The sequence below is a fragment of the Diabrotica virgifera genome, chromosome 7 (assembly GCF_917563875.1).
Source record: "Diabrotica virgifera virgifera chromosome 7, PGI_DIABVI_V3a".
Lineage (NCBI taxonomy): Eukaryota > Metazoa > Arthropoda > Insecta > Coleoptera > Chrysomelidae > Diabrotica > Diabrotica virgifera.
This window is the reverse complement of record NC_065449.1, coordinates 11,215,682-11,241,217: the sequence shown is the minus strand read 5'-3', so window position 1 is coordinate 11,241,217 and position 25,536 is coordinate 11,215,682. Positions and strand designations below refer to the sequence as shown.

At 32.3% G+C, this 25,536-nt stretch overlaps 2 protein-coding genes across 2 annotated transcripts in view; one reads left to right on the top strand and one right to left on the bottom strand.

Annotated features, from left to right (window-relative positions):
• Positions 1-2,140: 2,140 nt before the first annotated feature.
• On the top strand, positions 2,141-25,251 carry LOC126888481 (uncharacterized). The gene is made up of 3 exons (XM_050656814.1): positions 2,141-2,249; positions 9,064-9,466; positions 24,475-25,251. Exons 1-3 carry the CDS (start codon positions 2,226-2,228, stop codon positions 25,188-25,190), a joined length of 1,143 nt encoding a protein of 380 aa, XP_050512771.1. The 5' UTR covers positions 2,141-2,225; the 3' UTR covers positions 25,191-25,251.
• The window catches only part of LOC126888482 (uncharacterized), a 36,196-nt gene continuing 32,124 nt past the window's right edge, over positions 21,465-25,536 (bottom strand). The window contains exon 4 of the mRNA XM_050656815.1: positions 21,465-21,915. Within this exon, the coding sequence (XP_050512772.1) occupies positions 21,538-21,915 (378 nt within the window). The 3' untranslated portion in view covers positions 21,465-21,537. The remainder of the gene's footprint in view (positions 21,916-25,536) is intronic.

Below are 25,536 nucleotides of genomic sequence, written 5' to 3'. Positions count from 1 at the left end.
AATATTAATAAATAATTCGTTAGTTTTCTTTATTCTCTCAAAAAATAAATTAAAATTAAGAGATTTTTTAACTCGACGGTAAGTGAATTACTTACCGTCGAGTTGGAGTACTTACCGTCGAGTTGGATTACTTACCGTCGAGTTGCTAGTAAATGTCACCTACTGACGTAAAATCTGTCACGGTAAACAGTCAAAAATGAGCAATCGTGCAAAAAAATATAAAGGTTTTGTTATGTTATACGGGGTATTTACAAAGTTAGAACCAATTTTATATAAAAATCCTAACAACTTCAACACCCTGTATAAATAAAAATAAGCAAAACAGCAGTGGTTTATTAAAGCAATTTTTTTACGTATTGTCAAAATGTTCAAGAATGATTGATATTGCGAATTTTCTTTATATCAAATACAGGGTGAGTCAAAACGCAAGTACATTATTTTCTCAGTAATTTTAAATGGAACTCCCTGTATTTTATATCACTATTGAAAAGTACCATTACCGTACTTTCATTTTTAGATAACATTTCCTACGTCTAAATTTATTAGTTTTCGAGATATTTTCGTTTTTCAATGGACCAGTAGCGTGGCTACCCAAATCACCAGAATTTAATAAACTCGACTGATGTTTTTGGGGTTACGTTAATCATGAAGTTTATAAAATACCTCCAACAACAAGGGGTGAGATGAAAAATAGAATACAAAGTGTATTTCGATGTGTTAATTTACAAATGCTTCGTAGAGTAAGTAGCTCATTCAATGATAGTTTTCAGGCGTGCATAAATGTGTTAGGAGGTAATTTTGAACACTTCATGTAATTAAATATTAAAAATATTTTATTAAAAGTAGCTTCTAATTTTTCAAACATGTTTTTTTTGCAAAATGTATTACTAATAAATTATTTTTCGTTCTTTATTTGTTACATTGTTACATTTACATACAAAAGTAGTGTTTAATTGTCTTCACAAAATGTTGTATTTTGTGTTTGTGTATTTTTTTTGTAAAATGTATTATTAATTTTCTTTCTTTATTTGTTACATTTACATAAAAAAGTAGTTTTTAATTGTTTCAAAAATGTTGCATGTTGTGGTTGTGTTTTTTTTTTGTAAAATGTATTACTAATAAATTATTTTTATTTCTTTATTTGCTTCATTGTTACATGGATTACCGGATTGATAATAATCAGTAATCGTCAATTGTCAATTCAGTCATGGCTTACTTAAAATTTAGATAAATTTAGAGACCTAAAATAATTTGCTCTGATAAATGAAAATATCTCGAAAACCAATAAATTTGGAGATAGGGAATGTTAAAAATTTAAGTACGGTAATGCTACTTTTAAATAATGATATAAAATACAGGGTATTCCATTTAACATTACTGAGAAAATAATGTACTTGCGTTTTGACTCACCCTGTATTTGATATAAAGAAAATTAGCAATGTCAATAATTATTGAAAACTTGGACAATAAATAAAAAATATGGCATTAATAAACCATTGCTGTTGTGCTTATTTTTATTTATACAGGGAGTTGAACTCATACAAAATTGGTTATAACTTTGTAAATACCCTGTATAACATAACAAACTTTTATATTTTTGTGATGGGGAAGTTAAGAAGATTTCGAATATAAAATAAAATATAGGGTGTTCCATTTAAAAAAAAACAAGTTTGGTCTGCCACTGTCTTATCGAACAACCTGTAACATTCTAACTAATTTTATAATATGACGCTCAAAGTTGGCTACAATTTTTGTTATTAACTTTTATTGCTATCAATTACAATATCGGACCTATTGAGCTTTACCCCACTAATCAATCACCCTGTATATAAATTTTAAATCTTTCCCCGTCAATTGATAATGAGTATATCAGAATTTCTTGACCAATTCAACAAGGTGGTTTCTAACTTAACACTTATCTTAAATAATCTTATTTTGAATCTACGATAAAACATTTATTTACGCCCTGCTATCAACTATTGGCGCTACTTTTTGTTTATTGTCAATGTAATATTATAAAAATAATTTTTGAAAATTGATATTTTTTGTCACTGGCCTCTAGATTATTTTGTATTTTATTGATATTGAAAAATTATCGCATCTATTTTATAAATTGTTTAAGCAAGTCATTATCGTATCATTGATTTTTCCTTTCCTGTTTGTTTTAGATATAATTTTGTTGACAACATTTTTGTTTTGCAAGTGAAGTTATTAGATGTATAAAGATGAAGAATAAAATGAAGATTCTGGTGAGTTTATCATTTTTGTATATCAGTTATTTTGCAATTAGAAGTTACCAAAAAATAAATGAAATGACTTTTATACTGCAATTAATAGCATATTTAACATCTAGTTTATCCTTACGTTTGTTTCCAGTTTGTTTTATTCTGTTTGTCTTTTTATCATTTGGTGAACAGGTTATCTTTACTACCTACAGTATCTTCATTCCATTTTTTTTATTTAGTTATACAGGGTTTTTGGTCAAGAATGGGCCATAGCTTAACATTAGATTCCTGAAATTATCATAGGTCGATTTAAGCTAACTTACCTTAGTACAAAAGTTGATAATTACCGAAATACGTGTCTAAGTTACACTTTTATTTTGTTTATTGTTGAATATTTTCTAACACGCATGGGATAATTTGGTAAGCGGTGTTTTTTTGGGACAAGAAATCTAAATTTTCCACCAAAAATGATATATTACCCAGAGGGCGCCACATACGCTTTTCAGCGCTAATTTAACAGGTTAAATTTTTTTTATTGCCCACTCTACATACTTTTTCAATCAAAACTTTTATTCTCTTAATATTTTTACTTAAAAAAGATATAACACATTCATCTTGCTAAACTCAACTGTTTTCGAGATAAACGCATTTTAAATATGCGAGGCAACATAATTTTTTGCATAATATCATTGTAGTTACACCTGAAAAATAACTTAAAACCATAAAAAATTACAAACATTTCCTCAAATGGAATTTGCGATGCAATAACGTGAATATGAGAAATGGCAAAATTATTATGGTTTCAAGTTTATTTTTCGGGCAAACTACAATGATATGCAAAAAATTATTTGTATCGCAGATTTAAAATCCGTTTATCTCGAAAACAGTTGAGTTTGGCGAGATGCATGTAGTATACCTTTTTTAAGTAAAAATATTAAGAGAATAAAAATTTTGATACAATTAAACGTAATAAATGAGTGCTTGTTATTCCATGCGAGACAGGAAATATTCAAGAATAAATAAAAAAAAAATTAACTTTGACACCCTGTATTTCGGTTAATATCAACTTTCATACTAAGATGAGTTAGCTTAAATCGACCTATTTTAAGCTCAGCAATCTAAAGTTAAGCTATGGCCCATTCTTTACCAAACACCCTGTATTTATCCCCAATCCGAAATAGTTTGAAGTGTGTTACAGCTTCTTGATTTAGTTTTGCTTCTCATTCATTATAACCCAGTCAAATAAAACTTTTATGCACGTAAAGTATTCAGTATTATATTTCAAATTGGTCATTATAAGTACCATTATCTTTACTTTTATTATACCTATGTGGTGACAGCCTTCATAATTATATTTTTTCATAAATTTCTATCTTGGACAATACCATAAACAGCCCCCTTTACCGACATACCCTGTCTAAACTCTCTTCTCTTTTATTTTTCCTTAAACGTTGTTTTAACCACCAGGTCTATTTATTCCTAAACTCATTTTCTGTCCTTTTTCAAGGCAGTCCCCAGAATAATACTGGTCATCTTCTTCCAAATTAGATTAAGATTTTCTTTTATTTTCCAATACACTTTTTCTGCTATTTTTTCCAACTATTTTTGCCCTGAGTAAACCTTTTTTCTCATCTTTTAACATCCACTTCTTGATATCTTCTGATATTTTGATTGTTTTGCTTCTCCATGTCCAACACAAGTAACTTATATTGTTGGCTTACTAGCTTACTAACTATTATGGCCTGGATACACGAGGCTAGTTTTTCAAGCTAGGATAGCAAGGTAGATATCCCGGTATCCTAGCCTGAGTTACTGTCCTGGCTTGGCGCATGCTAGAACGGTTTACATGTGGCTATGAAATTTTCAGCCAGTAGCTAGTACTACTGCTAGGTAAATAGAGCAACAAAAGCACTAAAAATGGTAAATATTTCTAAAAAAAAACAATGTTCGAGTGAACAGATACTTTGGAAACTGTGTCAAATTGCATTGGATGAATTAACAGAAGATTTATCGAAAAAATGCGTTTTGACAACGCTGAATCACGAATATACCTATCCTTGCAATACATTTGTACAAAATTTAAATTAATCTCGGCTCTTAATTTTGTCATATTAGTTTTAGAGACACGGGGTTATCTGTTTGAAAAACTAAAACAGGTTGACAATACGCACTTGCAGTTCGAAAACACTAGCTTTGCCGGCCATACGAGGGTGGTACACAAGCCAGGATATTAAAACCAGTAGAGGGGGAAGCAAGTAGCTTAACAAAATAGAACTCCATGCTATTAAACTATCCTAGCTTAAGACACTGGCTTACTGTCTTTCTCACTAGCTTACTAGCCTAAAAGCTAAGCTAGTTCTGTATACATGAAGCTAGTAATATTAGCTTGCTAGTTTAAAAGCGCTAGCTTGCTATCCTAGCTTGAAAAACTAGCCTCGTGTATCCCGGCCATTACCTTGCCGTACTTTAATTTACGTATATCTTGTTTTTATGTCGTGAAATAATCCATTTGGGACCAATTTTGTCCACATTTTTGCGTAGTACGTTGAGATTCCCTCTGAAAGAATGCATTAACAATCACCAAATTTTTTGATGCTGCTAATTCAAGCATATCATCTACAGCTTCATTTTTAGCTCCGAAGTCTAGTCCTGAATATATTGCTTCATATTTTGTCTTGGATTGACCCAAATTTGCTAATCAATGTGCCCTGATTTTATTATTTGCTAAATATTTATATGATGTTTCTGTTGCAGATTTTTTTTGTAAAAATTATCATTTTTAGTAATCGTGACGAGTAGTATTATCAAAAATTTTTTTTTATTTATAACAGCATCAACCCCTTTTGATTATTAGCTGTATTATAATTAATACATGGTTACTTAAACCTAATACATAGTATTTTTGATTATTACATATGTTCACAGTTAAGTAACAATATCATAATTTACAAATTAGAAATGGGATTTACAAAATGTTAACAGTGGTTACAGTTTGATTAAATCATTAATGTTTTTCAAATAAATTGTAAGCTTACAGTGTGGTCTTAAGACTGCTTTTAGACTGTTAGGTATCGAGTGTTTTCCCGTTTGTATCAAAAACTTTTATTAAAAATTATATGTTGTATTAACAAAATTGTCCGAAGAGCAATAAGGACAGTTCAAGCCAAAGTACTACCTGGCCCGATTTGCCAAAAATATATAATCTATGCGCAAAAGCCACAAATCCACTAGTCGGATTTGAGGAAAAATTCGTTTTTCTCATTCACAAAGGATTGCAAGAAAGCATAGAAGTTTTAAATATGGATAATACAGTATAAAACAAAACCACTTACCTATTTCATCATAGTGTTCTGTTTTAACACCTAGAAAAAAAACAAAATAAAATAAGATTAATTGCTCAAAAAGACGTAAAACATAAGCAATCACACATTTTACATTTTACTCAATTTGACTTAAAATGACTAAAAATTAAAATTTATTATCTTTAGTCTTTTAGGGCCAGTTGTTTGAACGCTAATCAATAATGATCACTATCAAATATTTAATTACTGTCACCAACTGTCAATGTCAACTTTGCTTGGGTTGCTGAAAACATAATTGATTATAATTATGAGATTAGTTAATCAATTAACATAACAATTATTAACATAATTGATTAACTAATTTCATAATTGTAATTAATAATTATGTTTTCAGCAACTCAATCAAAGTTGACATTGACAGTAGGCGACAGTAATTAAATATTTGATAATGATCATTTTTGATTAGCGTTCGAACAACCGGCCCATAGTCTTTTAAAATTTATTTGTTCATCTTGCCATGAAAAATCCTTTAATTTTGACCATGTATTCCTAGATGAATTTAACAAGGAAATAAAAAAATAGAACCTAAATAAACTGAAAATATAAAAATCAAATCTACAATATACTGAAGAATTGGGAGGGAAAGAGAAGATACAACAACGAGGATTTGGAAAAGGAAACATTAGAAAACATTAGAAACAAAAGAAAACAACATGAAAAATGGCATAATAGAAAGTTGACAAACAAGTCAAATTAAAAGCTTCGCGAGAAATAAGTGGCTAGAGAAAAACTAGAACAATACCGAACAGAAAAGCAAGAAGCCACGAAACTCTATAGAGGACAGCCAAAGGCTGTTTTAATATTATAAAATAACAATATAGCACCAATAAAACAACTATAAATATAAACAAAAAAGATTAAGTAAAAAATTTTACTGATCTAAGAAAAAAATCACCCAAGAGTCATATTCAGAAGAGAAAGAAATGACAAATAATAGAGATGCAGAGGAAGACGCTACTACCTATCTAGAATTTGTAGATACCGTAAAGCAATTAAAACAAAAGAAAACTCATAGATCTGATGAAATTAACAACGAACTGATCAAAAACGAAGGAGACGAGGTGCTGAAACAAATTTACAAACCAGTGGCGTACTGAGCATGGTTCCGCGGATTCCGCGGAACCAGGGCCCGGGCCCCGCAGAGGCCCGCTTTAATGCGCTTTTTGTTTCTTTTGTTTCTAATTCGATGAAGACATTTTGAACTACGCAAGTACACACATAAGAAATGTAACTGCTTAACAGATTTTAATTTTTGTGTAGGTACTTGTGTAGGTAAAAACGAAGAATATTTCCTTAAAAATTTTGAAAACAAAATTTATCGAAATACAGGGAATGCTGTTGTAAGGTTCCCTACACATTTTACCTGTTTCCAAACATGTTTCAACTTACAAAGCCTAACCGCCAGGGCCTGCCTACACGTGATAACTCAAACAGCACGATTCATGAATAAGATGTCGTTATACTACAAAGTTGTAAATATGCATTGCAAGTTTTATTGCAATAATCGCAATACAAGAGGGTGAATACTGGTGTTTATAGAACCATCATCATTCAGCCTGTACTTTTATATAGGTAGATGATTCTTAAAAATTGAAATACAATTCTAAATATAGACAATAGTGGTAAGGATAACTAGACACTATATTATAGACACTAATTTCTTTTTAAGAAAATCTCGTCGTTTGATAAAAAATATCAGCCCTACCGTTATCCAAGGTTTTTTTTTTGATATTTTTTTTTATTTAAGCGTTTTATCTCCCTAGAGGTTTGGACGCAATTATTTAACTTATTTATAAATGTATCATATTATGCAATTTGAGAATCTATTGCGTTCATATAAATTTTATCCCAATGTTCATATTTTAAAAGCTGTGTTAGTTTTCCGGTATTAATGCTTTTAATTATGACTATAATTTTGGATGTAAAAAATTTTTGAGTTTCATTATTTATAAAAACACTAGTGTAAAGTGATCAATCATGTGAGTATGAAGAACGATAGGATTAATATTAATTTATTGTTTCAATAGTCTATTGTTGTTTTTTAAGTTTCTAACATCAAAAGTAAGTAAATTTCGATCAAAATAATGTTAGTATCTTTTTTTTGTTAGTAAAAAAAGTCGTGAAAATCACCTTCTAATTAGCATCCGAAATGATATTAATCGTTAACGCTTCACAAATTATTTTACTTATTGTTTATAAGATATGTAAGATTCGTTGGTTCAAAGTGCTTATTTTTGAAAAGGCTGTAGTCAAATGGGCTTAAACGAGTCACTAATCACAAGTGTATGCAAAATTTGAACAGACATATCTTATAACCAATTTTTGTCGTCAGGAAAACACAAAGTCCAAAATATTCACAATAGCAAAACCTATATTTTTTAAAAAAACTCAAACATGAAGTAAAAACCACTTCTATGTAATTGGTATATTTATTAAAAATTTGAAAAATCCCAATAGATTGAAAAAATGTGTCCAATTCAAAACGTTTTCGGACCTATGGGACGGAAACGGACCTGTCGGTTGTTTGGTTCTGGGGCTATTTAGCAAGTATTCGAATTCACTGATGATGGACCGATAGGTCCAAAAACGTTTTGAATTGAACACATTTTTTCAATCCATTGGGATTTTTAAAATTTTTAATAAATACACCACTTACATAGAAGTGGTTTTTACTTCATGTTTGAGTTTTTTAACTATATGGTATACAGCCAACCTAGGGAACTACCCTTTTTAGTCTATATTTTTTTATACTAGGTAGTTAAGATTTATGAAGTTGAGTTATTTTGAAAAAACAATTTTTTTCAAAAGTATTAATTTTTTTGTTAATTCCAAATTGTTTTCAAAATTGAGCATTTTAAAGCGGTAAAACCTACAGATCATATAAGCCAGGGGTCACCTGACATGTTAGCTATGTGTATGCCAAATTTCATCTCAATCCGATCAGTTCTTTAAAATTTACAGTAAAAATCGTGAGTAAATGGACTATATATTAGTTTGAGTTTTTATGAAATATTTTATGATATATGATGATTTACATTGAATGTTTTGGGCGGGGGCCCGCATCCCAACTCGAACCAGGGCCCGCTGATTTATCAGTACGCCACTGGTACAAACTAGTAGTCAAAATTTCGAAGGACAAAATCATGCCTGTAGAATGGAGAAACGGACAAATCACACCGATTTTTAAGGACAGGGGATCCAACTGTGTAAGTCCAACAACTAATATATTACTGAATACAACGTATAAGATCCTGACTACAATCATAAGAAATGGATTAAATTGGTACAAAGAGAAAAACATAAGACCTATTAACAGGTGTCTAGAAAAGAAAGATCAACAGTAGACGCAATAGACATCATACTAATCCAAACCAATTTTAGAAATTATTCACATCGTGTTTTACTTCTTGACATACAATTTTTTAAATTCTTTATAATTTCTTTTGTTATTTTAATCGCTTATATATTATTCACAGATCCTATCATGTTTAGTCGCCACTTGTTTGGCTAAACCTGGCCTCTTTGGAGATGACGGAGCTCTGAAAAAAGCCGCTGAAAGGCTCCACGAAGCCAACCAAAAATTCGCTGCTGACACTTCAAACGCCTTTCAAAACGCTCGTGAGAATATCAAAAACAACAACGAAAGAATCGCCAGCCAAACGGCCGAAGCGTTGGAGAAAGCAAAAGAGGATTTGAAAAACACCGGAGAGAACATTTCTCGTAAGACAAATGCAGCTGTGGAGCAAGCAAAAGAGAATCTTCGGAAAGCTGGTGAGGATATCCATAACGCTGGAGAGAAATTTGCTGAGAACACTGACAAAGCACTTCAGAAAGCTGGGCAAGATATTCATGAAACTGGAGAAAGGATTAAGGATAAAGGTACAAGTATTTTTTTAACAATTCTCAATATTAATTAGTTTGTATTCTGTATATATATATATATATATATATATATATATATATATATATATATATATATATATATATATATATATATATATATATATATATATATATATATCGGGTGTTCTACAGCATTCGCCGTTTCCCGCATCCTATTCGCCATGCTTTTCGGTCACGAATATCTTCCTCGTTGAGTTGTCTACTGTTCATTGCTTTCTCTACATCTTGTAACCATGTTCTCTTCGGTCTGCCTCTTTTTCTTCTCTCGGGTGGTGCATACTGGATCATTTTCTTGGGCCATCTTGTTGGTCCCATTCTCTGGACGTGCCCGTACCATATCAATCTTTTTTGTTCTATTCTTTCTATAATATCATTTTCTACTTCCATTTTTTCTTTTATTTCTTCGTTTGGGATATGCTGCAGTTTAGATATTCTGCAGCTTCTTCTAAGCGCGTCCATTTCTAAAGCTTGTAGTCGTTTATTTTGTCGGTCTTTTACTTCCCACACTTCCGAGTTGTACTTGATTTTTTTCTTTGTCTGATTTTGCACTCTTGTACTCCACCAAATGCCATTCAGCTGTTTTATAGCTTTTCTTCCTTGACTTATTCGATATTCTATATCTTGATCGCATGTGGAGTGTTTGTCAAAAATAGAACCTAGATATTTAAATTCATCACATCCTTTTATGTATTCCCCTTCTAATTCTAAGTCTTCAGTATCACCTCCGACTACGAGGTATTCAGTTTTCTCCATGCTCATTTCCAAGCCCCATTTTCGGTACTCCTCTTTCAATTTTCTAATCATGTAACTGGCGTCATCTTTATCAGCAGCAATCACAACTTGGTCGTCAACAAATAGCAACGTATACAAATAAGAATCTCCTACTGGTATTCCCATTGTTTGGCATTTCCTAGTCTAATATTTTAACACATGTTTAAGGTAAATTTTAAATAAAGTGGGCGACAGACAGCATCCCCGCAAAAGACCTTTCGAAGTTTCAAAGGTATTTGAAAGTTTCGTTCCAATTTTAATTGCTGTTGTTGCATTAGCATAGAGATCTTTTATTGTTTGGATGTATTTTCTATTTAAAGTGGTTTGTTGTAATACCTCAAACATTTTTTTTCTGGGAACGGTATCGTATGCTTTTTTTAAGTCTACAAATACTATGTGAGTTTCTAGATTTCTAGCAGAACGTTTTTCTAGTAATTACCTTATGCAGAAAATGTTATCTGTGCATGATCTACCTGCCCTAAATCCACTTTGTTCTTCGGAATCTTGCCACTCCTTTTCTATCCGTTTCTTTATTATTCGTCCGTACAGTCTTCCAACTGAGCTGGTCACACTAATGCCTCTGCAATTATTACAATTTTTTCTACCACCCTTTTTGTATATAGGGGTAGTTATGGAGTTTTTCCACTCAGAGGGCACGCCACTATTGCCTGAAAGGCATCCGTTGAATATTTCAACTAAAATTTCTTTTGCCTGTGTCGTGCAGTGCTTAATGAGTTCAATTGGAATACCTCCAGGACCAGGAACTTTATTGTTTTTCATTTCTCTTAACGTTAGTTCTAGTTCCTGAATAGTTATATCTTCTAGTTGTTCCAGGTTGTTTGGGGCGATGATGGTTTGCCTTACATATTCCTGTCTATTTTCTTGCAATAGGTTTCTAAAGTATGTTTCCCACTCGTTTATACTTATAAGGGATATCTGGCATCTTTCTTGTACGTTTTGTATTGTATTTGATATTGTTCTCCAAGCTTCTCTGCTTTTTGTTCCTCCCATAAGAGTGTCTATTTCTTCACATTTCTTCAGCCACATATTTTCTTTGGTTTTAATCACTTCTTTTTTTGTTTCCATTCTTATTCTTGCGTAGGTTTTTCGGTCTTCTGAGCAATTGGTACTGAGCCATTTTTGATATGCTTCTTTTTTTCCCTCGTCTTTTCTTTTAAAGAATCTGTAAACCAAGGGTGATTAGTGTTGTTTGAGGATTTTTCCCCTAACGCTTCGAATGCAGCTTCATGTAAGCACTTTTTTAGCCGATCATATTTTTCATCTGCTGTTCTTGTATTAAACTGTGTATTGGTTATCTTTTGGCTTAGCCTTAACTTAAAAAGAAAGGAGATTGAATTATCTTTCAGTGCATCGATGCTGTATTTGTAATGAGGCGGGTGTTCTTCTGTAATCTCTTCCTGGGTTTCTTCAATTTTGTTGTTCAAGATATATGGAAAGTATAGATCTGCTCTGAGTAAAAAGTGGTCAGTTCCACATTCTGCACCTCTATAGACTCGTACATCTTTCGTCACAATTGATGATTTCTGCTTCATGATGACGTAATCTATAATCGATTTCAATTGTCGGGTTGGCTGAGTCCATGTGTATTTATGGATGGATCTGTGTTGAAAAAATCCATTCGTTATCCGTAAGGAATACGCTAAACATAGTCCCACAAGTCTTGTTCCATTGTTGTTAACGGTTTCTTCGCCAAATCTTCCCACGATGTCGTCATTTATCTTTGACCCAGTTCTGGCATTGAAGTCTCCCATCATGATAACCTCTTTTCGGTTGCTGATTTTTGAGATGGTGTCCGCTAGGCTTTCCTCAAATTTATCTTTTACATCCTGGTTTGAATCATCGGTAGGAGCATATACAACAAATATTTCTAATTCTCTAATTAAATATTTCTAATTTCTAAATTGTATTCTGTACATTTGAAATAATATGAAAATATTCTTCATACAGAACAAGTAAAAACTTCGATTGTACAATGGTATAAAAAGTTTATTGAAAAACTATTAAAAAGTCATCCAAAACGTTTTCGATCGAGATCAGATCATCTTCAGTGCGTTCTGCTTAGTAGATGAAACTAGCAACCTTATAAAATAGGTGACATCGAGAAATATGATTTACATGTTGATAATCTGATGTTAGTAGCGACTCTAAGTCGATGTTAAAAGATAAATTTGTTAGGAGTGCTCAAAGTGCAACATGATTCACTGCTCGATAAGAGCGTGTGGTTCTTGCCAGTTCAATGGACACAAATTTATCTTTTAACGTCGACTTACAGTCGTTACTAACATCAGATTATCAACATGTAAATCATATTTCTCGATGTCACCTATTTTATAAGGTTGCTAGTTTCATCTAGATCGAAAACGTTTTGCGAATCCTTTTGGATGACTTTTTAATAGTTTTTCAATAAACTTTTTGTACCATTGTACAAACGAAGTTTTTACTTGTTCTGTATGATTTTTAATATTATGGTATACAGCCAGCTACTGGGATTTTCCCATTGATTTTGAAAATATTCTTCTGTTTCCTCCTCGGCTTTTCCATTTTCAGGTGTCACCATTCCTTATTCTTCTTCGTGACTCATTCCTGTCCATCGTGTTTTCTTCATTTAAATATTTCTCTTCCAAGTCCTCTACCACGTAGTCCTTCCATCTCCTTCTCGGTTTTACTCTACCTCTTTTTTCCTTAACTTCTAGTGACTCTATCCTTCGACACACATAATAGGGATGTTCACTAATTTTTAAATATAGTTAAATTCAATAGATTACAAGGTATATAAAAACGTAACAATCATAAAACTGTTTAAAAATGTATATTTTTTAAGATAAATGAGTTCATAATGTTGATTTTCTTGGAGGCTAGAAAAACGGTACCCTGCAGCGAGGCTATGGTCTGTGACGTCAGCAGTCGTAACGTCTTTGATCGACGACTAGTTTTGTATACTTATTTACTCAGTGTATTTGAATGTGCGCAGTTTTTTACGTATTTAATTATTAAAAATAAAGCCAAATAGGGGTGTTTTGTTCCTGGGTGTGTAAATACATCAAAAAACAGTTCTGACAAGATTTTTATTACCGTTCCAGCCAATTTAAAACAGAAAAAGAAATGGTTAGAAATGCAGCTAGAACTTAAAATAACTAACTTAATAAAATAAACATTATAGAAGTTTTCCAGAGACTTTCCAAAGACTTGGTAATAATGTAATTGTTCTTTCTGCATTTACATTTTTCAAAAATACTTATTAGTTTTCTCAGGATTCGAAAAAAATGAATGAATTTAAATAGCATTGGACCAAGATTTTGCACCTACTCCCTTAAAGAGTAAATGAAAAAGTTTCGGGACCTCAAATTTGTATTCCTTAAACTGGGATATTCCTAAAAATGGGATTCTAATAATACATACAGTAAAAGTAAACCTTGAAATAACTACATGTGGATGTAGGTATGACTTTATATTATATTAAAATCATTAATAATTTAGTGAAAAGATTGGTTGAATGAAAATGTATAATACCCAAGTTCAAAAATATTTTTTACCTTGGAACAGTTGTCAACTTGAAATACGAAACAACCGAAATAAGATCTAGAGTTGAAAAGGACATAGCAACATTTAACAACATGCATGAGAAATATTTTCACCCATTGCGACATAATATCTCTCCCACTAAAAATGCGGCTGCTAAAATGTTATTATTTCCGGTCTTGCTATATGGCGCAGAGGCCTGGACAATAGTGGAAACATTAATGAAAAAGCTAGAGGCATTCGAGATGTGGGTGTACCCACGTATCCTTAAAATATCCTGGGCGACCCACACCAACGTACAGGTATTGCGTCGAATGGAAAAACAAAAAGAAATCTCTTTTACAATTAAGAAACGACATCTTAAATATTTCGGTCATATCATGAGGCATGATAAATATCGTATACTCCAACTGATAACGCAAGGTAAAATAGAGAGCAAACGCGGACCCGGAAGAAAAGACACTCATGACTTAAAAACTTACGCCAATGATTTGGACAAAAATCGATCGAGTTATTCAGAAACGCCTCAAATGAAATTAAAATTGCCATGCTGATAGTCAACGTCCACAACGGACAAGGCACATGAAGAAGAATAAAAATATTTTTAATACACCTAACCAAGGTAAAGTAATAAGCAGCCAATGTATGTATACAATATGCATGCGTACAATGCATGCATACAACTTTCTCTATTTTTTTGTGGAGTATTAAGCATTTATTTTTTTAGCTTAAAGAAGACATGGAAAATTATATGGAATATACACTCAGTAAAGCTGTGGTAGATTTATTTTTTTACAATTGCCAATAAATCATACACCATTGTTACATCTACACTCTACACTACAGTCGGTAGTTTATACGAATCGGCTTTCTGAAAACCTTCTTCCATTTTTTTGTTTATTTTTGTAAAACCCAAAATATGTCCTTACAAACAGTCTATCCACTTTAAACTAAACAAATTCACTGTAAAACTCCACTTTAACCCTGATAAAACAAGAAGAGAACAAAATAAAATGATCTGAAACGTCAAACAGGTAAACAGTAACACTATGAGAATGGCGCGCGCTTGGGGTATGCAACTAGTGACGTCAGGCCAATAGAGAAGCGTTCTTGAAATTTAAAATAATGCTAGATTTCTAATAAAGATTTTTTATAGAAAGACTTTTTCAATTTTGTTGAAATTTTGGATAATTATTCCTAGGGTGTTTCTTAGTCGTTTTACATGTTTGAAATGACTTTTTAATTTTTTGTGAACATCCCTATTCCTATTTTTACGTCTGAGCTTACCAAATCATTGAAGTCAGTCTCCGTTCTTTATCCTTTTGTCAACTGTCTTAAAGCAAACAAGGCATCCGTTGTCTTCCTTCATGGCATAAATCCAAACTGTTCTTCTCCTTTTGATTTCTCGTTCCTTAACCTTGGCTCCACAGCACTCCCCCAAATCTTTATTCATCTACAGTTCTTATAGTCCTGAACGTTCTATTTGTCTTTATCATCATCAACATCCTCCTCCTCCAGCCCTTTGCGTCCATTGCTGGACATAGTCCTCCCTCATTTTGTCCATTGTGCTCTACTTTGAACACTTTGCATCCAATTTCTTGACATTTTCTTGAGATCGTCAGTCCAACGATTAGGTGGTCTTCCTCTACTTCTTTTGTCTAATCTCGACCTCCACTTAAGTAATCTCTTCGTCCACCTTCCATTACTGATTCGGGCGACGTGTCCGGCCCAGTTCCATTTCAGGGTGGCAATTCGGGAAATTACATCGGTAACTCCTGTTCTTCGTTTTAAGTCTTCATTTCTAACTCGGTCACGAAGCGATATACTCAGCTTTGACCTTTCCATTTTGCTCTTAGCGTTTTAGAAGTTGTAGCTGTCAATGTCAAGGTTTCGGCACCACAGGCCATCACAGGCAACACACATTGGTCAAATGTTTTACGTTTTAAAGAAATTGCTATATCGCTTTTAAAGATGTCTTTGAGATTTTCATAGGCTGACCATGCTAGGTTTATTCTTCTTCGTAGTTCGCATGTTTGGTTGTCTCTTGTGATCTTTATTTCGTGTCCAAGGTTAATGTATTTTTCCACTAGCTCTACTTCGTTGTCTCCAATATTGATTTTTCCGCTAGGTACTAGGTTTGTCATAAATTTTGTTTTGAAGATGTTTATGTTAAGACTTACACTGGCACACACTAACTTAAGTTCATGTAGCATTGTACATATCTCCTTGAGGTTGTCAGAGAATAAAACTATGTTGTCTGCGAATTTCAAATTTCTTAATCGTCTACCTTCAATATTCAGGCCTCGCTCTTTCCAGTTAAGTTTATACAAGCATATTCTAGAACTGCGGTAAACACTTTAGGCGATAAGGTATCGCCCTGTCGGACTCTGACGATTGGGATATGGTCCGTGTTTTATGTAGTTTCACCGACATAGTTGCGTTCTTGTATGTATTGTAAATTAACCTTGTGTATCGGTAGTCAATGCGGCATGCTTGTAGTGCTTCCAGAATTTTGTCAAATTTTACCGTGTCAAAGGCTTTATAGAAATCTACAAAAGCCAAAACGAGTGGTCGATTGTATTCGATAGTCTTTTCTATTACCGTTTTAATGGTCTGTAGGTAATCATTTGTTCAAAATCCGGTCCGAAATCCCGTTTGCTCCATTGGCTGGTAGAAATCAAGTTTTTTCTCGAGACAATTCGTTACTATTCTTGTAAGGAGTTTGTATAAGTTTATAAGTATTTATCTTTATACAAGTACAATAATCTGCTCACTATCATTATCTCACACCATGGATCGGGCATCCTTTCTTTCTCATATACCTTACTTATCATTTGCCACAATACATCAACCCTTTTCGTACCTAGAGCCTTACAAACCTTTACAGATATTCCAACAGGTCCTAGTGATTTACCATTATTTATCATTTTTAAAACATCGACAACTCATTTCTCGTTGTCCTCGGTATTACATTCTGAAGAAGTTGAAGATACATCCTCAAAAACTATGTTTGGCTCGAATTTCTGTGCTCTTGATGACAAACGATAGATTATCTGAACACACTATTTTTATTCGTTTTTCTTGATACGTTATCGAAAGCTTGGTCTAGATATATAAAACCAAAATAGGTACTTTTCTTCTATTACATATTTTTTCTGATGTTTGGTTCACTGTAATCTTTTTGGTTCACTCTTGAATCTAACTTCCCTTCCTGAAACCGCTTTGTGATTCTTTTAGTCTATATGTTAATGCGCCTCCAGAAATTTGATCGTTCCATCGTTTTTGTGGTTTTCCCATTGATCATCTTTCTATTAAGTCAGGGTAACATACCTCAACATCTGATAATCTGTGCCCTGATTTTCTGTATTATTTTGGGTCTCTTATATTATATCTATATAACAACAGTTTCCTGAAACCCAAACTATTGAGGGATGCGAGGTAGTCTCATCTATGATATATCTTGGAGCTCTAGTTAACAACACAGGCAGTTGTGAACCCGAAATTAGAAGACGCATTCAACTAGCAAGAGCAGCAATGAGTGAACTAAACGGGGTCTGGCGTGATCGTCACATTACTATGACAAATAAAAAGAGACTCGTTTCAACTCTGGTCTTTTCCATATTTTACTATGCATGCGAGACATGGACAGTCAAAGAATCACACTCAACGAAAAAGGTACGTAATATCAATAAAAATGTTAATTCAGACAACAAACGCAATTCTTAAAATTTGTCCAATTCTTGGTTTTATTGGAACAACAAAGCGGTGTTCATCAATTCATTATTTTCGTTAGTTGAGCCAATGTATTACGTTTATTGAATGGACGAACATTCATTATGTATACCATAATATCATTTTATTGATATTACGAACTCAGTTCATTGAGTCAACGAACACTATTTATTGAAACAACAACGTCGTTAATTGACCGACGAAGACCATTCGTTGTGCCAATAACAGTGTTATTTCTCCTAACGTATTTCGTTTATTTCTACAATTATTTCCGTTTATTGTTACAATTAATTCCGTTCATTGGCACAATAAATACGGTTATTCTTACAAGCAATTCTATTCATTCTTACAATCAGTTTCGTTCATTCCTACTATGAACGTATTTTATATTAATAATTACTGAATGCATTAGCCCAATGTATCATATTAATTGATTAATAATAATTTTTTAAATCCCCTTTTTTGTCCTTAACCTTTAGGACTTTCCACTGTGTGATTTCTCATAATTATTATATCGCTTATACAGTGCACTGGAATAAGTGTTACACTCCCCCCCCCCCCCCTTATTAACTTATTTATTTTTAGTACATAAGCAAAACGCTCATACAGGTCGATTTTTAAAATTATCAAAGTATATTATAACATCAATGTTTCGAACTTTACACGATCCCTCTTCAGGTGACAGGCGTAACTTTGATTTTTTTTTAATGGGAAAGTACATCATGTGACAGCTCATTTAAAAGTGTTTGACATGGTGATTTCAAAAATGTATAACACTTTAATCATTTTTGAGAGCGCAGGGGCAAAATTTCGATCGAATTATTTTTAAACGCATTAATTTTTTTGGAATCCTGAGAAAACTAATAAGTATTTTTGAAAAATTTAACGGCAGAATAAAAGACTACAATATTACTGAGGGCTGAAAGTCCCTTAGAATAAACAAAAAGTTTCTTTTGAATAGTATATTTTAAATAAAAAAATCATACTAAATTTTCTATTTTTCACCCCTGTGACTTATTAAAATAATCATTATAGAAGTTCTCAGGGACGTCAGACCCCCGATAATACTGTAATAAAATTTTCAAAAATACTAATTATTTTTTTTCATTCAGGATTCGAAAATTCATTTTCAGTTCATCTTATAAATAACATCACAAGACAATATTAAAAGTAAACACTTACAAACATAAGACACTGACAAGTTTATTTTTAATTAGAATGTTCTCCCGTATTTACCTTATCAGAAAAACTTACTTTTATTCAAATATAAAAAATAAGTAATATCTTATCCTTATCTTCCTTCTACTACGGACTACACTTGGAAACAAAATGCAATTATTATTCGGCACTTTCAAGAAAAAGCCGTTACATTTCAAATGGTCAAACAAAACATTTATTGTCTCAACAACCACGATTATTGTCACAATTAACGCATTGATTGTGGGAATTAAAGGCAGTAGTAAATTAATTAATGCATTCGTTGGCACAACAATCAGTGTACATCTATTCAATAATCATATATTACTCTATATTAACAACATTTGTACATTGTTTTAATGAAATCTGTACGTTGTCACGATAAACCAAGGTAATTGCTTGTCATCTACGAAATCAAGAACGTGAGTTGCTGCCACAATTAACAGTATTTATTAAATATACGAAACTAAGTTATTGGCTGAATAAATTGAGTGTTATTGATTAATGTACTCTAGTTATTGTCACAATTATTATTCAATCATTGTGACAATAACCAAGTACATTCGTCAATGTCTAAAAGTTCGTTGAAACAGCAAATTAAATTGTTGTGAGAACGAAATACTATTCAATAATCACTGTTAATCAATATTACGAACTTAATTTTTTTTGAGTGCAGATAGACGACGTATAGACGCCTTTGAAATGTGGACATGGAGACGCCTGCTTCGAATTCCATGGACGGCTCGCCGTACAAATATCTCGGTTCTGGATGAAATTAAACCGGATCAGCGTCTCTCCAGTACCGTTTACTCTAGAATTTTAAAGTTCTTTGGTCATATCCATTGAAGTGATCACAAAATGGAGCGATTGGTGGTACAAGGAAGGCCTCAGACTCAACGCCAACGCGGAAGATCTCCACAGCGATGGGCGGACATTACTAAAAAGCTTCTCAACAAACAGTATACTGAGGCAATACATGTAACTGATGACCGCGACCAGTGGAGAAATATTATCAATCAAACTGTCCGAGATGCTGAAGCCCAATTATGAACCACAACACATCTACTAAGATGTTAATGACTATGATGATGATGATATTATATCTCCATTAGCTCATGGTTTGTTCTTCTGTGTCTGTGCCATTCCATATTAGCCTCGGTTAAACCACCAAAAACTTTTCTCAAGATTTTCCTATCCAAAATCTCTAGCATTATTCTTCTTTATGAATCATTCTCCAAGTTTCACATGCAAACACCATCTTCGTCTCACTATTGTGTCATAAGTTCGAAGCGTGGCTGCCCTGAATAAGTTTTTTGCCTTCAACAGTGTCTTTACCGATCACATGAGTGATCAGTGATTGAGTAAAGACATCAGTGTCTTTACTCAAATTCTGTTACCTTTTTAAATTTATACTCTCTCTCTCTCTCTCTCTCTCTCTCTCTCTCTCTCTCTCTCTCTGTGTGTGTGTGTGTGTCTCTCTGTCTCTCTCTCTCTCTAATCTCTCCAAACTGTCGTTACCGCTGCGAACCACGTGACCAAAGAATTGCAGTATTCGTTGCAGACATATTGTGGACAGCCTTTTTTTAATCTTGAGTTGGTTGAGAATAGAAACGTTTGTAATATGAGCTGTCCAAGTCCAAGGAATGCGCAGCATTCTTCTCCAGCACCACATCTTAAAGGCATCAATTTTTTGGCGCTCGCATGCGCGAAGAGTCCAAGTCTCTGCTCCGTATAGAAATATTAAGAATACAGGGGCATTCACCAGTCTCAACTTGATATTTTGAGAGACAGATCTGTCTTTCCAAACTTTAGTTAGGCAACTCATCGCATTTTTTGCCATACCAATACGTCTCCTAACTTATGCTTCAAAGTTACCATCGTTAGTTATACTAGACCCGAGAGAGACAAAGGTGTTTACTATCTAGTATTCTTGTAACATGTTAGTCAGTTGAATAGTGTCGAATCTGTCGACCATTATTTTTTTCTTAACTTTATTGATTTTTAGACCAACTTTATTGCTTTCGTACTCAACTCTTCGCAGGGGATCAAACATTTCTTGCTCATTTGCTGCTATAAATGTAGCATCATCAGCAAATCTTAAATTGGAGATTTTCCTACCAGCTACTGTTACTCCACCGGCCCATCCTTCTAAAACCATCCTCATGACATGTTCAGCATAAATGTTAAATAAGTAAGGTGACAACACGCATTCTTGTCTAATACCTCTCTCGGTCTTAAATAATTGGTTTGAGAACTTATGATCTAGTCGTACTCATCCATAGACTGATCAATTTATTTTCTTCTGCATTTTCCCCTGTCATTTTTATATAGCTACTTGATTTTTTTTCTGTTTGAAGTTAATATTTTTCTCTTTTTTGTTCTACATAATATCCTTCCACAACTTGTTTTTTTCTTCATAATATCTTGTCCTACTTACTCGGGGATTCATTGGAGGCATTCCTTCTAGCTGTATTTTTGCTACTTATTGCTTGTTGGCATTCTTGATCAAACCATATTTTTTTCTTTTTCTTGTATTTTATTCTTCTTTGATATTATTTTCCTCCCCTTTTTCATCTAGACTATGTTTCTCCAATGTTCTTGAATTAAAGGTACTTTACATGTACTGAGTAAACACGGCTTTATTTTTAATTATAAATACACCAGTATTTGTTAACAAATTGGGAGTTATCTAAATTGTAATTAGATGGGAAAAGTAAATTATTAAAACTCATAATTATATTCAATATTATTTGCATTTGTGCTTTTATAACATATTAAGTACAAATAATCGCTTTACAAACATCAAATCAGTTATGTCTGTTGTTCCATTCTTCTTCGTTACTGTATTCAATGGCGGCATTTCCGCTTCCACTTTCTCCTTGGTTGACAGCGTTGTTGTTGACAGGAGTTCCAACACTTGAACTGCTGTCAACAAAAGCGACCTGTCCATTGTCACTGTAGACCTTGGCTAAAACAGGTGTACTACCAATCCACTGTTTCTTCAGAACATATTGACGACCGTCGGGCTCGGCGAATACTTGATCTGGGACGTTGTGTTCAACTTTGAACACAGTGTCAGGAACTCCCAACTTCTCTGCCACTTTATGTAATGCGTGGACGCCAAGACCAAAGCCAATTATTTCTGGTATAAAAGCTAAAGAGCTAGTTACCATAAGAGAGAAGATCTAAAACAAAAAAATATGAATTAAATAACAAAAACGGAGCAGTTTTTATCCATATCTAACAATAGTTTACAAGTGTATCGGCCTATAAATTAACTATTATAGTAGGGGAGTGCATATAGATTTTCACTTCGGAAAAAATCAAACAAAATAGAATTTTTTGTATTTTCATTAAGAAATGTTTGATAAACAACATATCAAAAAGTTCTACTCGGGAAGTGGGTGCTTCATTTTTTATTAAACAAATGAACTACGAAATTAGATATTTTTTTAAATAACTCCGAAAATATAAACTTTAGAAAAAAACTGACTTGACCATTGAAAAATTCAGAAAATTTTACAAAAAAAAACCTTATATAAACAATTTTCTAAAATTAAATCTGTATCGTCTATAATTTTTTATTTATAACGCTAAAGTCACCCTTCTCACAAACATTGGCGCACTGTAAACTAACGTACTGCGCAGTGCACGCTTGAGTTATTTTAACGCAATTCTTTAACTAATGGATCAAATAAAATTTTACAAATTGAACATGAAAGAAGAATAATTAAGCTATCTTATGGTTATAATATAAATAAATAAAATGTATGGGCATAAGTACGGTGTGGGCGGAAAGTGAGCCTTACATGAATTTTGTTTAAAAATGATTTAAAAATGTGTAACTAATACAATTTTTCTTAGAAATCTCCCAATTTTGCACAACTTACCTTTCAAGTATCTTAATAAATGATGTTTTATCCAAAAAAAATATCAAGTATTTAATTCAAATGATATGACGTCTCAAAAAATGTAATTTTTTAAATCTTCGTAGTTTTATAGAATTACCACCATTTTAAGACGGTATTACTCAAGTTTTAATAGATCTATTACAGTTTTATAAGTTCTTTTGTAAAGCATAGGATGTAGTCTTTAAAACGCACTGATTATTTAACTTTAGAAATGAAATATACTTTTTCTTTTTAAGAAAATTAAGAAAGATAACAAAAATGTAATACAAAATCCGAAAATTATCAGTTAAACAAAGGTTTATACAAAGTGATCAAAACTTTTTTCTGTAAAATTTACCTAAAATACATTAAATAATAAACTTCAACAATAATAAATGTTTAGCAAAAAAATTTTTTCAGCTCTTATACAGTATGTATCTTGGAACCTATTGATAACTTTTTTATTATCAGTTTTACGAAAAAAAGTTATTATTTATAAAATACTCTGCATCGCATATAATCTAGGATGCAATCATCAAATATCAAATTTAATTAATGGTATAAGAGGTATGTCAAAAAATATGAATTTCACTCAAGAGTAAAGTATCTTTACATTTCACAATATCGAAAATTGTTATTAAGAAAAGTTGTTTGGCATTAAAAAATTTGTTTAAGTGTTTAATTACATCCTTCTAATTAAAATATTGTGAATAATAAAGGCACTTAACTCTTAAGAAAAATTAATATTTTTTACATACCTCTTATAAAATTAAAAAAAAATTGACATCTGATGGTTGTATGTTAGATTTTAGATCAGGAAGAGTATTTTATGAAGAATAAATTTTTTTCGTAAAACTGATAATAAAATAGTTATCATAATTGTAATAAAATGATGATGAGTATCCGTAATTTGAGAAAAAATTTAATTTTTTTTTTTCGATTAAAATTATGTAATTGTATATTTCGACATAGTTTCTAATTTCAAACAGGTTTTCATAATAGCATTTTTTGATATTCTGGAATATAAAGGTACTTTACTCTATAACGAAATTCATATTTTTGACATAACTCGTATAAAATTGATAAAATTTGATATCTGATGGTTGAGTTTTACATTTTTGACTATCAAGAGCATTTTATTAAGAATAAATTTTTTTCGTAAAATTGATAATAAAAAAGTTTTCCATGTGGTTCCTGGCTACGCAGACACACTGTATAAAAGCTTCTGTATAAGAATTTTCAAATTGCAATGCCATATTCGGATTCAGCATAATCAAAAGAAAATAGAAACATATTTGATCACAGTAAAATGATAAATTTAACGGTATTTTTAAAATTATTTATACAAAACAATTCTTATTGTTTAAACAATTAATAAACAATTAGCGGCCAAATCTGCGAAAAGAACTTTTTACTTTAAGATGTATGTAAATTAACTAAAAAAGTTTTAGAAAAATATAAGCTTGTTTAAATTTTTCCGAAACAATACATGTTTTCGTTCTAATTGCACTCCCCTATAGAGAAAAGAATTAAAGAAACTTGCGTTCTTAGATTTTTTATAATAAACATCAGTCGACATAATCTAGTGCCCTTATAAAAATACATAAATAAAATAGATTACACTACTAGTCTATGGATGACAGCATGGTTGTGTATTAACCACCTTTATATGGAAAGGATATTTCCTGCTTCGTTTATCTAGCAAAGTCCGACTGGAGAGCGATAAATGGCGAGACACGTATCCCAGAATAGCGATATAGACGGAGCTGCGAATATTTCTTTACATTAACTGTCTTGCAAACAAAGTATGTGCAAAGTGTTGCACATACTCTAATGTGTTTTGTTTTCTTTTAGCTGTAAAAATTGCCAAGGGAGAAGAGCCCATAGTGGATGTAAAGGTCAATTCCAAAGTAAAAGTCCTGGATAATGAAGTAGGAGTACAAGGTCAGTTGACCATTGGAGGACACAGAACAGGCTTCCATGGTTCAGCAAATGCTAACATTCTAGGACAAAAAGCAAACATTCATGCTGATGTTTTGAATGCACATAGAAATCCTAACGACACTCATCACCAACATCAGAATGCGATTAACAAATTAAAGGAATTGATAAATAAGGCCAAGAACCAAAATGCAGAAGTAAATGGACAACAGTTTATTGAAAATCAGTATCCTAATGGAGGTCAAAATGTTTATTATTTACCTCAAGAACAGAATTATCCACAATATCCTGCAGTATATCAACCCAATGTTGTCAATAGTGTACAAAATGGACAACAGAATTATCAACAATATCCTGGAATATACCAACCCAACGTTATTAATGATGTACAAAATGTTGCTAATGGAGGGGGTTCCCCGGTTTATATCCCTGCAGGAAATGTGCAAGACCTAACAGATTATAATAGATATGGATCACCTGGATCTCCTGCTGTGTATGCTGGTAACGAGGGCAGGTATGTTAGAGGAGCTGAATTCTGGCAACTAGAAGATGATTATGAAAACAACCCGAAATATCGTGTTGCAGTAGAAGATGGGGATTATAGTGGTTTAATTGATGTGAGATATTAATAATTGATCAAATAAATAACTTTTCTTTGTTACTTCATTAATAAATAACGTTTTTGGAAAATTTTGGTTTTCCCTTTACTAAATTTCCTTAACAATCATATTCAGAACTATTTATTTCATGGTATGCAATTGAAGCTGGAAAAAATTGGAGGAGATGGACTTTTAAAGAGAATAGAGGAACTGTTAATTTAGTGTATACATGCAAGTGAAACAGCTGCAAGATAGCACAGTGCATTTACCATTTTATATTCCAAAAAGGCAAACCAGTAGACCTTGAGAATTAACGACGTATAAGCCTGTTACACATTATTCACAAGAATAGTAGCAAATATAGTGGACACCCAAT

Excerpts from the sequence above, each read along its gene's own strand:
- LOC126888481 (XM_050656814.1), top strand. The coding sequence starts at position 2,226 with ATGAAGAATAAAATGAAGATTCTG. Across the intron at positions 2,250-9,063 it reads AGAATAAAATGAAGATTCTG|ATCCTATCATGTTTAGTCGC; the intron begins GTGAGTTTATCA and ends TATTATTCACAG. Across the intron at positions 9,467-24,474 it reads AGAAAGGATTAAGGATAAAG|CTGTAAAAATTGCCAAGGGA; the intron begins GTACAAGTATTT and ends GTTTTCTTTTAG.